Source organism: Rosa chinensis, chromosome 3 (assembly GCF_002994745.2).
Source record: "Rosa chinensis cultivar Old Blush chromosome 3, RchiOBHm-V2, whole genome shotgun sequence".
NCBI classification, from domain to species: Eukaryota; Viridiplantae; Streptophyta; class Magnoliopsida; order Rosales; family Rosaceae; genus Rosa; species Rosa chinensis.
The window spans coordinates 28,372,871-28,386,170 of NC_037090.1; the positions used below are offsets into that span (position 1 = coordinate 28,372,871).

At 38.6% G+C, this 13,300-nt stretch overlaps 1 protein-coding gene across 2 annotated transcripts; it reads right to left on the reverse strand.

The window, feature by feature from the left end:
- Positions 1-6,281: 6,281 nt before the first annotated feature.
- On the reverse strand, positions 6,282-11,628 carry LOC112194387 (F-box/kelch-repeat protein At3g23880). Of its 2 annotated transcripts, XM_024334635.2 has the most exons (6): positions 10,356-11,628; positions 8,166-9,557; positions 7,859-8,069; positions 6,876-7,222; positions 6,595-6,661; positions 6,282-6,492 (listed from the first exon to the last, which is right to left on the reverse strand). In XM_024334635.2, the coding sequence occupies exons 2-6, from the start codon at positions 8,246-8,248 to the stop codon at positions 6,484-6,486; spliced, it is 717 nt and encodes a 238-aa protein (XP_024190403.1). In that variant the 5' UTR covers positions 8,249-9,557; positions 10,356-11,628; the 3' UTR covers positions 6,282-6,483. The 2 variants fall into 2 exon arrangements, with proteins under 2 accessions (XP_024190403.1, XP_024191010.1); XM_024335242.2 differs by lacking the exons at positions 6,282-6,492; positions 6,595-6,661; positions 6,876-7,222; positions 7,859-8,069 and having other exon boundaries at positions 9,303-9,557; positions 10,356-11,626.
- Between the last annotated feature and the right edge of the window lie 1,672 nt (positions 11,629-13,300).

The following is a 13,300-nucleotide window of genomic DNA, read 5'->3' on the forward strand; positions in this document are numbered from 1 at the left end:
TATAAATAACCAACATACCACAACTCACCAAATAATCTTAATTAGGCTTTAGTAAAAGCAGACAATCATTTTCAAAATTACAATTAATGTTTGCAAATGCAGTCTTCAATCGATACGTCACAAAAGAAGAGTGAAAAATTATATTTTTGAAATTTTTTTTTTCCAATAGCATACTCCTCCAATTTAATTGCATGCTAGCTAGGATAGTCCATCGTACGATGATGTCTTTAGAATATGTGCCTCCGGATGGAGCGAGAAAAATCGTTAGAAAACTCAGTCGCGTAATAGGGAGATTTTTTTCTCGTTTGGCCAAGGCTCTTGTTTTGTTAATGTTCTCATTCTTAAATATTCAATTTGGTGGTTGTTGCCTCTGAAAATCACCTCGGCCTATATAGCCGAGGGATCAAGGAACAAATGTCATTCTTGGTGAGTAGATTGCGGGGCGTGCCAGCACACGGCCAGAAGGCCAAGTGTGCAACTGTAGATGTAGAAGATGTAGTGCGCGTGTTCTGACTTCGTCGAGTGACTGAAAGCCGAGGAAGGAACAATCTCGGCTTAGGGTTCGATGCCTTTGGATCAAGGACTTTTGGGTTGTTCAATGGATGAGTCGCAAATAGCGATTGGTAACTGAACAATTGCGTTAAAACTACTCCTAGTGCAAGAAATAAACACAATAGTAAAAGAGCAAGAAAATAAACTCTAGATTAAGTGCAGAAAGGTAAAGAGCAATAAAGTAAATCGTAGGAAAGTAAATAGCGATAAAGTAAAGAGCGGAAAAAGAAAATAATAAATGGCTTGAAGAATAAAACTATCAACTATTATCAAAAAGTAACAAAGGAAATTATTGAAATAGCGATACTAGATTACAAGAAAAACGAAGGAAATTGACTCGAACTAGTAGAGCTAACAACTAAGAATTGAAAAGAGAATGAAACTAATCTGGAGCTAAGAAAAATAAAAGGAAACCCATGATGGAGTTTTGGTTGGAGATGTATGTGTCTCTCTGTCTTCTGTCGATGCTTCTTTATATAGAGGAAGTTAACTTGCTTGACGATCAAACTGAGATAAAGTCTTTCTCTTGAACTCAAACTGTTTGCAGTAATCCAATGAAGCTACGGCTTCTTTAATTAAACTATCATCAGAAAAATAAGGAAGTGAATCAACTATATGCCGCACGTACTTGCCTTCATTCCATTCTTTGTTCAAAGTCGCACTGCATGTACAAATGTTATGAATCGTTTATCAATAAACAACCAAACAGCTAGCTTATTTAACTCCCTCTCTCATCCAAATTAGCCAATAAATGCATATGTGAGCTGCTCTCCTTAATCGTTACAAATACTCTAAATGCAATATTAAAGAGATAAAATCTCTTAATGAAGCATTTATCCTCTAAATCAAGATAATTATCATTAATAGTAATTACAAATTACCAATGATTATCTTAATTTCTTCATTCATCCAATGGCCACGATATGATTGTTAGGCCGATATGCTAACTGCATGGGTATAAACATAGCCCCCCCATTTTCTTGAGCATCGGCGAGTATCGCCGAATGGTTAAGGAAATGTAAACGCTTGAACTTGTAATTCTACTCGACCCACTTGTGATAAGTGGTGAATCATGGTGGAGAGTTCTGTTAGATTTGAGACTCTTGGTCAAGCTAATTAATTATGGCTCAAACAAAAGGTAATTGCAAGCAACCATAGAACCATTAAATCATATAATGAAACCTTCCAAATTCAAATTAGTGATCCATCTCCATGCCTTTTGTTAGCTCATTTGACGTTGACACCAGTACATGGACTTCTTAATTGCCATGAATCAACAAATAATCTCTGTATTACCAGAGATCACCACCACCAAATATCATGAAATAATTAAAAGCCTGAAGTCAAGACTAATATGGTAATATGCATGCCAGCTTCCAGAATCCATTTGCACCAAGTGAAATCAAATTCTCATTCAATATTTATGCGGACCTTATCTCTAGTGCCCGAACATGTAAGAACAAATTACTATGGAATTGAATTATGGCATGAACTTTTCTTAGAGCATGCAATTAGGATATACTATGATTCAGTAACAACGATTGCTCTTCCATGCTTCAAAACCTTGACCACTTACTTCACCTTTGAATTTGCATGCAACACCTGTTGCTTTATTCCTTTTCGGCCTTTTCGACTTTGGCCGTTAGGAGACCAGATCAAAGAATACAAGAGTGAACATGAACAAGTTCCGCCTATAATTTGCACCTCTTGCTGTGGCCATTCTTTTTCTAAAAATTACACTTCCAACCTTTTAGCCGTGGAGCTTTCTTTATTATTTTAAATTCTAAATACACCAAAGCAGAGAATTATAGGACAAAGTCGTCATGCCCAACTAGGAGGTGGCCACCAATGTTTTATCTTAAATCCAAAACTTGCTATGTTCGTGGCATGAATTTCATGGTGCGTAAAGCCGCAAAGTATTGAACTCATTGAGTACTTAGTGAGATCATTCCGCTCTTTGGACTCTACATATGGTGAATTCCTAAGCACCCCCACAGCGAAGAAGTTACCAACTTGTTTCTCCAATTTTAATTTAGCCGATATTGTCGTTATCACATCGGCTTTGTCTCCAATTACCATGTCAGTATACATGGTTTCTTCAAGTGTAGGAACCTCATGCTTTACCAAATCGTGGTCAGTGAGCCCCCCGAGTTTAATGTCATTAAAGTAGTGATTTGGCTCATCAGTCTTCATATGCATCGTGGAATGGCTTTATGTTGAAGACAAAATCTGGTTCATGAAAATTCGTTCGTAATTGATTGAATTGCATACCATCAACAACGCCTAGAAATATTTAGGGTCCCACTGGGCGTGCCAAAAGATGTTGCCTCTGAAAATCACCTCGGCCTATACAGCCGAGGGATCAAGGAACAAATGTCCTTCTTGGTGAGTAGATTGCGGGGCGTGCCAGCACACGGCCAGAAGGCCAAGTGTGCAACTGTAGATGTAGAAGATGTAGTGCGCGTGTTCTGACTTCGTCGAGTGACTGAAAGCCGAGGAAGGAACAATCTCAGCTTAGGGTTCGATGCCTTTGGATCAAGGACTTTTGGGTTGTTCAATGGATGAGTCGCAAATAGCGATTGGTAACTGAACAATTGCGTTAAAACTACTCCTAGTGCAAGAAATAAACACAATAGTAAAAGAGCAAGAAAATAAACTCTAGATTAAGTGCAGAAAGGTAAAGAGCAATAAAGTAAATCGTAGGAAAGTAAATAGCGATAAAGTAAAGAGCGGAAAAAGAAAATAATAAATGGCTTGAAGAATAAAACTATCAACTATTATCAAAAAGTAACAAAGGAAATTATTGAAATAGCGATACTAGATTACAAGAAAAACGAAGGAAATTGACTCGAACTAGTAGAGCTAACAACTAAGAATTGAAAAGAGAATGAAACTAATCTGGAGCTAAGAAAAATAAAAGGAAACCCATGATGGAGTTTTGGTTGGAGATGTATGTGTCTCTCTGTCTTCTGTCGATGCTTCTTTATATAGAGGAAGTTAACTTGCTTGACGATCAAACTGAGATAAAGTCTTTCTCTTGAACTCAAACTGTTTGCAGTAATCCAATGAAGCTACGGCTTCTTTAATTAAACTATCATCAGAAAAATAAGGAAGTGAATCAACTATATGCCGCACGTACTTGCCTTCATTCCATTCTTTGTTCAAAGTCGCACTGCATGTACAAATGTTATGAATCGTTTATCAATAAACAACCAAACAGCTAGCTTATTTAACTCCCTCTCTCATCCAAATTAGCCAATAAATGCATATGTGAGCTGCTCTCCTTAATCGTTACAAATACTCTAAATGCAATATTAAAGAGATAAAATCTCTTAATGAAGCATTTATCCTCTAAATCAAGATAATTATCATTAATAGTAATTACAAATTACCAATGATTATCTTAATTTCTTCATTCATCCAATGGCCACGATATGATTGTTAGGCCGATATGCTAACTGCATGGGTATAAACAGTGGTACACATGAATTCTATTAAATCTAAGACCCTACTTCCACAGTTACACATGTTCAATTAGTACATGATTTCTTTTGTCAATGAATAAATCGTCTTAGCCGTCAAGAAAGAGAGTTATAGCTCGAGTAGAGAGACTCTTCTTCTTGTCGTATTTCTAGGGCTGGGCACGGGCCGGGCTCTGTGTATAATTTGAAGGGCCCGAACCCAGCCCCTTTTTTTCGGGCCGGGCCCAAATTTTGTATTTTAATGTCTGGGACCGTATTAGGCCCAGACCTTTTTTTTCGGGCTGGTTTTCCGGGCTTTCAGGCCCAAATTGGCCTTGGAACCAAAAAAGAAAAAAACTTGCTGCCGATCATCAACAATTCAACACAGATATCAGATCGCTTAATACCAAGCTCTGAATACATCTAAACCAGCAATCTTAAATTTTGAATCAAAGCCAACAATTACAGAGAAATCAAAGCCACCAGTTACAGATCTCAAATATTGAATCAAAGCCACCAGTTACAGAGAAATCAAAGCCACCAGTTACAGATCTCAAATATTGAATCAAAACCAGCAATTACAGAGAAATCAAAGCTACCAGTTACAGATCTCAAATCTTGAATTTGGGTGGTGCTCAGAATATGCAATTTCATAGAGAAATTACAGACTTGAGAATTAGGCCCGGAGTTTCAAACCAACGATGAAAAGCAAGAGAGATTTCTACAAATCAAAGCAATTTCAAGGCGATATTGCAGAAACGAAAACTAGGGTTTCGTGGGTATGTAGATCGAGAGACGATGGACAGAGACACAGACAAATCAAAGCCATTAGAGGTCATTGGTGGAGATGGAGAGCGACGGCGCGGCGCAGCGCAGACGAGGTCAATGGTGGAGGAAGGAGTTGGGTATGCAATCTCAAGATGAAGAATTACAGAGAAGCAGAAGTAGCTGCAAAGATTGTGAAATTTCTTGCTAGATTAGCTAGATTAGGCTTCGTGGGGGGTTGAGGTTTCTTCACTTTCTTGATAGATTAGGCTTCCTATGGAAGCATAGCAGAAGAGGAAGATCAAGTAAAGAGGAGGAAGAAGAAGAAAAAACTGACGGAGAAGGAGAGAGTATTTTTTTCGACAAAAGAAGGAGAGAATATTTGACGCGTGGAGAGAAGAATAAGGAAGAATAAGGACGCGTGGGAGACTGGGAGAGAATAAAATAATCAATAAAATACCTACTAATGGTATCTACGGGCCTGACGGGCTTTTTTTTTCTAAAAACACAAGGCCCGGGCCCGAACCGTCTTTATCTACTTCAGGCCCGGACCGAACCATTTCGAGTGAAAAAAATTTAGGGCCCGGACCATACGGGTCGGGTTTTGACGGGTCGGGCCGGTCTTCCGGGCTTTCGGGCTAAAATGCCCAGCCCTACGTATTTTTTCTTGGTTGATCGAGGTTGACCGTTGACCACGGTGGAAATAATGGTCAGAGTTTCAAAATTTAAGTGGAATGGAGAGACGACCTGCTAGCTCTATCTGCACCAGCTTCCATTCACGTCATTGCGCGCAGGCGATCGACTCACCGACGTCATTTCCATCAATTCTTGCATGTTACATTTACAAGCTACTTTAACTTGATCTCTAGCTATATATATTTCATCACGTACTGAATGTCTAGATACACATTTATAAAGAAAGTGTCTGAAGCAATTATATCATCTGCGGAAGAAGTGCAGGCAGTGAATGCTTATGGCTGGGCTTCTAGAGATTCCTCAGGAATTCTCTATCTCCCTTCCACTTCACCAGGAGGTACCTTCGCATTTACATATGATCTCGATCTTCTTCTTCTTCTTCTTCTTCTTACAGGCTTATAGCTAGGCTTCTTCCGGCGTTGTTGTATGGTTTTATTAATTATGCGTACAGAAGTACTGGTAGGAATGATATCAGCATGAAGATACTCTACTGCGGTGTTTGCCACTCAGACCTTCACTTTGCTAAGGACGAAGTTGCAATGACCATATTTCAGTTATTCAAATTAACCTTCCAATCGTCCCAGGGTACGTGCCCTGGTTAGTTATTCAAATTAACCTTACTAATTTCTAGGAGAAAAAAATTAAGTGTAATATATTTCAGTTATAGATATTACACTTAATTTCAGCTAGACATGCATTCATCTACGATCACTCTTACTACATCCATGCATAGCATACGATCAATCAGCATGCCCAATCATGCCATATTACATCTGCAGTAATACGCATGACCCATTAATTCTCTTATAAGAAGGATATTCTAGGCCAGATATGTATTGCTGAAACTACCTAGCTAGTAAGAATAAATGTTTTCCTTTTTCTTTTTAAGCTGCCTATTATATAGATATAGATAGATATAGATATAGATATAGATATATTCTCCGTTTTGGCTATCGATGAATAGCAAAACTTCCCGCTGAAACCCTAGCTACGAATGACATCGATCTCCTCATGCTATCTGCAAAAGGATGAAAACGAACGTATAATTATATCAAATTTTGGTATATACATTAGCTATTTTTCTGTTGAATTTTTATATTTGTCATCATTATTATAATACCGTGTAAATATAAGGGCTGCGACGGCCTCCTGCGCCTGTTCTTTTCACCTCCTCAAACTTCAACAACCTGTACAAAAAAGACAGAAGAGCCAATCACACCCCGCCACGTCACATTTCCAGATCCGACGGTTTAAACACTCGCTTTAGGTCACTGGTTTCACGTGCATAACAAAATCTACGAAAAGGTACTAAACGGCACACGCCTAATGACACGTGTCGAACGGAGAGAGAGAGAGAAAGAGAAAAAAGCGAGGGAGAGAGAGAGAGAGAGAATTAATTACAGTCGGAGCGCTTTGCTGGTGTCCGGACTGTCACCGAGAGTCTGACGGATCTTGACTTCAGAGTAGCAGCCTTGAGAGAGCAGCTTCAGAATGGCTTCGGCTTTGCGCCGCAGCATAACCGACCCCACCTGCTTCTTCTTCTTCTTATTAGTCCAGCTGATCCCAGCGGCTTTCGGCTCGTAGTAACGGCTTCGCGCGCTCGAAGCCGCGCTGGACAGGCACGAGGACTCCGAGGACGTGGAGGCCGCAAACGACGTCGTCATGGCCACCTTCACGCCCGAGAGAGTTTTCCAGCTGTTGAATTTCACGCCGCCGCCTTGGATCTTCGAGCGGTTTTTCTGCACGGCCTGAGATTCAGGGAAATTCGAGTCAACGATTTCAAACAGAGCATAAAATTCGATCTCGACGAAGATCAAAAAGCAACAGATCCAACAAAAGCTTGACCAAGCGCTTTGATTACACACTTGGAAGTGAAATTTCCTAGATCTGATTCAGAATTGTAATGTAAAACAGTTAAAGAAGCAAAAAGGAACTGGAATTTGGATTTTGAAAATCTCAATTGGAATCGCTTGTCATGATTATTGAACCAAACAGATTATGCACAAAATGAGCCAAACTGGAAAGTGAAAATGGAAGAAGAACAGAGAGAACACAATGGTTGAAGGAGGCGAAGCAGAGAACCAGAATTAACCAAATTGTTGATGTGCCGGAATCACAAAAGAGTCCGATTATGCAAACAAAAATCAGGCAAAGGCATAAAAGTGCAAAAATGGAAGAGAAACAGAGCTATAACAATAATTGTTCAAGTGCTTGAATCAAAATGCACTCAGATTTCAGCCAAATACAACTTCGATTAGGCACAAAATAAGCCAAACAGAGCTCCGGCTAGGCTCAAATTCAGCCAAACAGAACGCCGATTCAATCACATTTGCACAGCTTAGCCAAAAATTTGAAGTGAAGAGAAAAGGAGAGCGAAGGCTTACTTTGAGCTTCACATCACGATGAAGAGCTGCAAAAGCAATCATCCTGATTGTGCGAGCTTGAATCTCCTCCCTGGAACCAGCAAGCAAGGACGAAGTGCAGCAGGATTTGGAGTCGCCGGAAACAAAGCTCTGATCTCTGGAAATAGTACTCTTGCTCTTTCCTAGCTCCGATCTCACCACCGATGACTCATCGCCATCATCCAAACAGCCCCTGCGTGAAAATCCAGCTATCAGATTCGAGGTTTTCGAAAACGAAAAATTCCAGGTGCAAATTCAAATTCAAACGAAATGGAAAAGCGCAATTTACTTGGAAGGCGGTGGTGGCGTGACAGTGAGGAGGAGCAGAGCCGAAGCAGCAGTGCGTTCGCTTGAACATGGAAACGGCGCCATGGGATCGCTTTCTCTCTCTCTTGGAAAAATGGCGGTTCCTTTTCTTTGTTTGAATCTCTCTCTCTAATTCTCTCTCTAGAAAGTTTTACTCGCTTTCTTTCTCTCTCTGTAAATCGGTTATAGTTACGGGGAACTGTGATGCGGTGATTGAGTTTGGTTATAGTTACTGGGATATGGAGTTAGTTAGAGCTGCTTGAGCTTTTTGATTGGGCTGTTACGAGGGCTGCCGTCACAGCCTGACCTGTCATTAACTTTTGAATTTTGTGGTTAGAGTATAGAGACTCAGACTGTGCTTAGTTAGGTGCTGTTTGGGCCGGAATTTGCAGTCGGACGCCCAAGACAGAAATGGTAAAGTGACAAAGGCGAGGTAATGAGAGGAAACGCCACCGTGTGACTGAGATAGGAGGATTCCGACCGGGTGGAGTAACAAATATGTGAACCTAGAAATTCTGGAGTTGCATAGTGTTGATCAAGTCATTTGAAAGATGACAAGCAAAATTAAAACAACAAATGTCATCAATAGTAATTAGAGAAAAGATACCAGACAATGAAAATAATATCTCAATTATCATCTATAGAGACACTTTTGACACTTTAAGTTTACAAATTATTCAAACAGTTCCATAATCATGCAACCGCCTAACACTAGTACTATACTCAAAATTTAGTCAAAATATGACATGCATTTTTACGATTTTTCGTCGCAACACATGAAAAGAATTAATTGAAGATGTAGAGTAGCTTGTTTGCAGATAGTAGAAGAGAAATATTTGTTTTGTTGACACTCCATGAGAGGTAGAAAAAGGATTGAAATAATGTGTTTAAGAACAAAAACCCGATTGAGGCAGATATTAGAACCAATTCCCATGTGAGCACAACATTGAAGTCCAGAAAAAGAAAAGGGGAGCATTTCCGTATTTTTGAATAGTTTTGTAGAGCATAAGAAGCTGGCTTGGCATATATAAAGAGACTCTGATGCAAGGACAGCAACTCCAAGAAATTAAGTTGAAGAAAGAAAAAGAAAATTGCAAACAGCATTAGAAAACATGCGAGGTACAGATCCAAACTTCAAACTAAACATAAAAGTGAAATACGGTTTACAGTAGCTAAATAAACATTCTACATATACACCAGAAAGTCCAGAACAACAGAGAAAACCAGAAACAGTCGTATGCCAACAAAGACTCCAAAGGGCCAAGGTGCAGATAACATGACCAACAGCATTTCAGATAAGAAGTTCCATGCCAAGTTCACAGACCTAAGAAGACTAACGGGCAAAGGATAGTCTCATGGTCACCGCCTCATTTTTCTGCAGCAAAACAAGCAGACACTCGATTACAGCTAACATAATGGTAATCCTAATAGAAATGACGGACATTGTTCAAAGTCACACCAACAGTCCCACTATCATTGCTCACATATGGAGTCGCAAAAAATTCTTAAAACAAAGTCATATTGGACGTCAACCACAGCACAGAGAGCACATATGCTTCCATGGATTTAGAAGAAAACCTCAAAAGATGCAGAGTAGCTTCGTTTGGCTGGCAATGCTCAAATCAAAACCTATGGTGTGTCATCACATCGCAAATCATGTCAAGCACACTACTAGTTATAACTTAACTCCATATTCCAGAACACTGGCACAACATTCCCATCACAATTCTGTAAAAACTCATAAGTTCCTAGGGGAATGAATGACAAGAATGATCATATTGCTCTAATTAAACCTAAAATAAAACCACAACTCAGCATGATGATGGCATAATAGTACTCATACCAATTCTCAGAATAAAAATGTACCTTATAGCAGCTGAAACATAACAAACCTGCTGCAAACTATATCCCGCGAATCAATTGCTTTAGTAATGCAGAATCTTTATTAGATGGAGTTAATATATTTCAACAATTCAAAAGAAATCATGGATTACGCAGCATGTTAGAAATTTAAAAACAGTAAATATAGAATTCAACTGCAGAAAATCAAACAGTAGGCAAACTGGGAACTTCACTTGCTTAACACTAGTTCTTCAGGGGATAGATGACTGAAATATGTTTAACTAACTGACGGACAAAATACATAGAGGTAAGAGCAAGAGTCTGTACTTACTTCTTCCTTGCTCATTGGTACGAAATGGCATTGACGTGGTCAAGCAAGATGAGACCCTCTACAAAAGAATCCATGAAGTAGTAAATATAATCCTTATTTCCGAAAACTTGAACTTGTTTGCTCTTAGGATCCAGCGAAATCATTCTTAACCAACCAAGATTATTTTCCTCACTCAGAACAACTTCCCCACACCTTTTGAAACCATATATACGATCTTGAGACCCAGCTATCTTGTACAAATATGTCCACGACTCTGTGACACCATACTCTTTCATTACCCATATGTCACAACCACAGTTATAATCATAATGCTTAATCAAGGCAAGGGAGTCCCCATATTTTGAAATCGTACATCTGTTGCTCTGTAAAGCTTCTGGCATCATCACCTCGCCAAATAATTCGGTGGCCATATCAAATGAAGCAATGAAAGTATCTCCACCATACTTACAATATTCATACGTATGATCATCATATTCGACACTTAAACGAACTTCAAGCATATGCAGAGAACCATTGAGAAATACAATACCAGAACCACCCCCCTGCAAATCTACAGGAACAACAGAAGCATCAAGCGTCTTCCAGGAGCCCCTGGCTAATGAGTAAACCTGAACCACGGTGGCGAATCGGGACAAGTCCAAATGATCATCAGGAAGAGTCACAATTCTCAACACCTTATAGTCATTGGAATGTAAATCATAGCCAAAGCCATGCTCTATGCACACATCATACTTAGACTCAGTAGAGGTAAAACAAGCAGGTGGGCTAGGCAAAATCACAATCTTTCTAATACATGGGTTCCAAATTAAAGTGGGGGAATGGTTATCAGATAGGTGAGGCGCAAGGCATATGAGCCCGTTACAAGTTCCGACTACCTTCAGATCGGAAATAGTTTCGTTTTCCAAGAAAGTGACTGGGTCTGCAAGCAAGGAATACTCACCGAATTCAGGGCTATCCCAATGCAACCAGTGCAGACGATCAGAAACCTTGTAAGAGAAAGCGCTGAGGAGGAGGAGGTGGGCATCGTTTTGGTTGTTGGTGTCGATTGTGGTGGAGAGATGGGATTGAATGAAGGTAGAGGATTTGATGAGTGACATCCATGACTTGCAGACTAGGGTTGATTTGATTAGGGATTTCGTAGGCAACCTCAACAGGATTCTTTGTATGATTTCCTCAGGAAAGTAGTCTGACATTGCTTCTGTGTTCAAAATATTTTTCTCCAATTTTCCATTTCTCTTCTCTAGGGTCTGCGAGTTTTAAAGAAAGGTCAGTGACCCAGTGCAGTTTAATGCTGTTATTATTATTATTATTTTTTATAAATTATTGTTCTTTATAAATTTTGGTAGTTTTATCCTAAAGTAAAGAGGGTAATTAAGAAATCAGAATAATATCATTTGTATTTGAACTTCAATACTGTAAGAGGAAGCGCTGAGGAGGAGGAGGAGGTGGGCGTTGGAGTCGATTGTGGTGGAGAGATGAGATTGAATGAAGGTAGAGGATTTGATGAGTGACATCCATGACTTGCAGACTAGGGTGGATTTGATTAGGGATTTGGTAGGTAACCTCAACAAAATTCTTTGTATGGTTTCCTTAGGAAAGTAGTTTGACAATCTAACATTACTTTTGTGTTTAAAATATTTTTCTCTAATTTTTGGATTCTCTACGTTGCTTTTGGATGAAAAATTTTTCTAATTTCTTTAAAGGATTAGGAAATTTTAAAGGAAGGTTAGTGTCTCAGTGACAATAATACATCATTTAAGATGTCATGCGATTAGTTTCAATGTGCATACAACATAGTGTCTCATCTTGAAGATGTCAAGGTTGAAGGTACAAATAAATAAATAAATTTAGGTATTTATTATAAAAATAAACATGTATGTTCATTTTATTTTTTTTAGCTAATTACTATTTTAGACGTTAAAAATTGCACTCTACAAACTACGGATCACAATTAGCGAAAATGACAAATTTTGTATTCATATCCATCTTTATCTCTTGGAGAATACTTGCTTCCCACAATTCATAACCAACTCCCAAACAATTTCTATAACTTTAAATCTACTCAAAATATGAAGTTATACAAATATTGCTAATCAGAGCAACTAGACAATGAACTGAAATAAACTACGAGCAGGACAACATCAACGAAGATGAAAGCACTAGACACTATTCCTCGACTTCGATACACGCTCGACTTCAACCTATCTGCAAAATGAGCATGTAAAACTGAAAATGCCCTAGAAAAGCATTTGAAAACTGTTAGAGTGAGTGGACGAGAAATTTCAGGTTTTCCCAATTTCATTTTCATCTAAAACCAAGCATGCAGTAAAGAATCGAGAAATTACTTAAAAATGTGAACTGTAATGAGCATCTTAAAATAGTTCAAAACTCGTGAAAATACATACTATTAATCACTCTACGGTATTGAAATCTCAACTCATGATGGAAACCATGTTGAAAACCGTCTCAAAATCTCATTGAAATACTCATATAATAAAATATCTCAAAATCATTAAAAAAATCTCATAAATATATTGCAAATCTGGTCTCAAAACTCTTTGAAATCCCATAATCTCTTTAAAATGCTCATGCGATAAAATAAGCGATGACTAGAGGGTAATACTGACCAGATGATGCATCGGAGGGGTACTGCTGACCGGAATGTATTCTGGAGGTTACTGCTGACCAAAATATAATTTGTAAGATACTGCTGACTAGTCTATTACCTACTGCCGACCAGTGCATGCATGCACTAACATAATCATCATCTTTCATAATTTACTCTTTAAATAAACTGAACTCAATCTCATTAAAATATTAAACTCATGAAATCTGGATAACTCGTTTATACTCAAATACTTCAATATCATACTCAAATATCATGTTAGAATCAATACTCGAAAACACATTATATGAAATCTCAATAATGCATCCGTACTCAAATA

Excerpts from the sequence above, each read along its gene's own strand:
- LOC112194387 (XM_024335242.2), bottom strand. The coding sequence starts at position 11,548 with ATGTCAGACTACTTTCCTGAGGAAATCATACAAAGAATCCTGTTGAGG.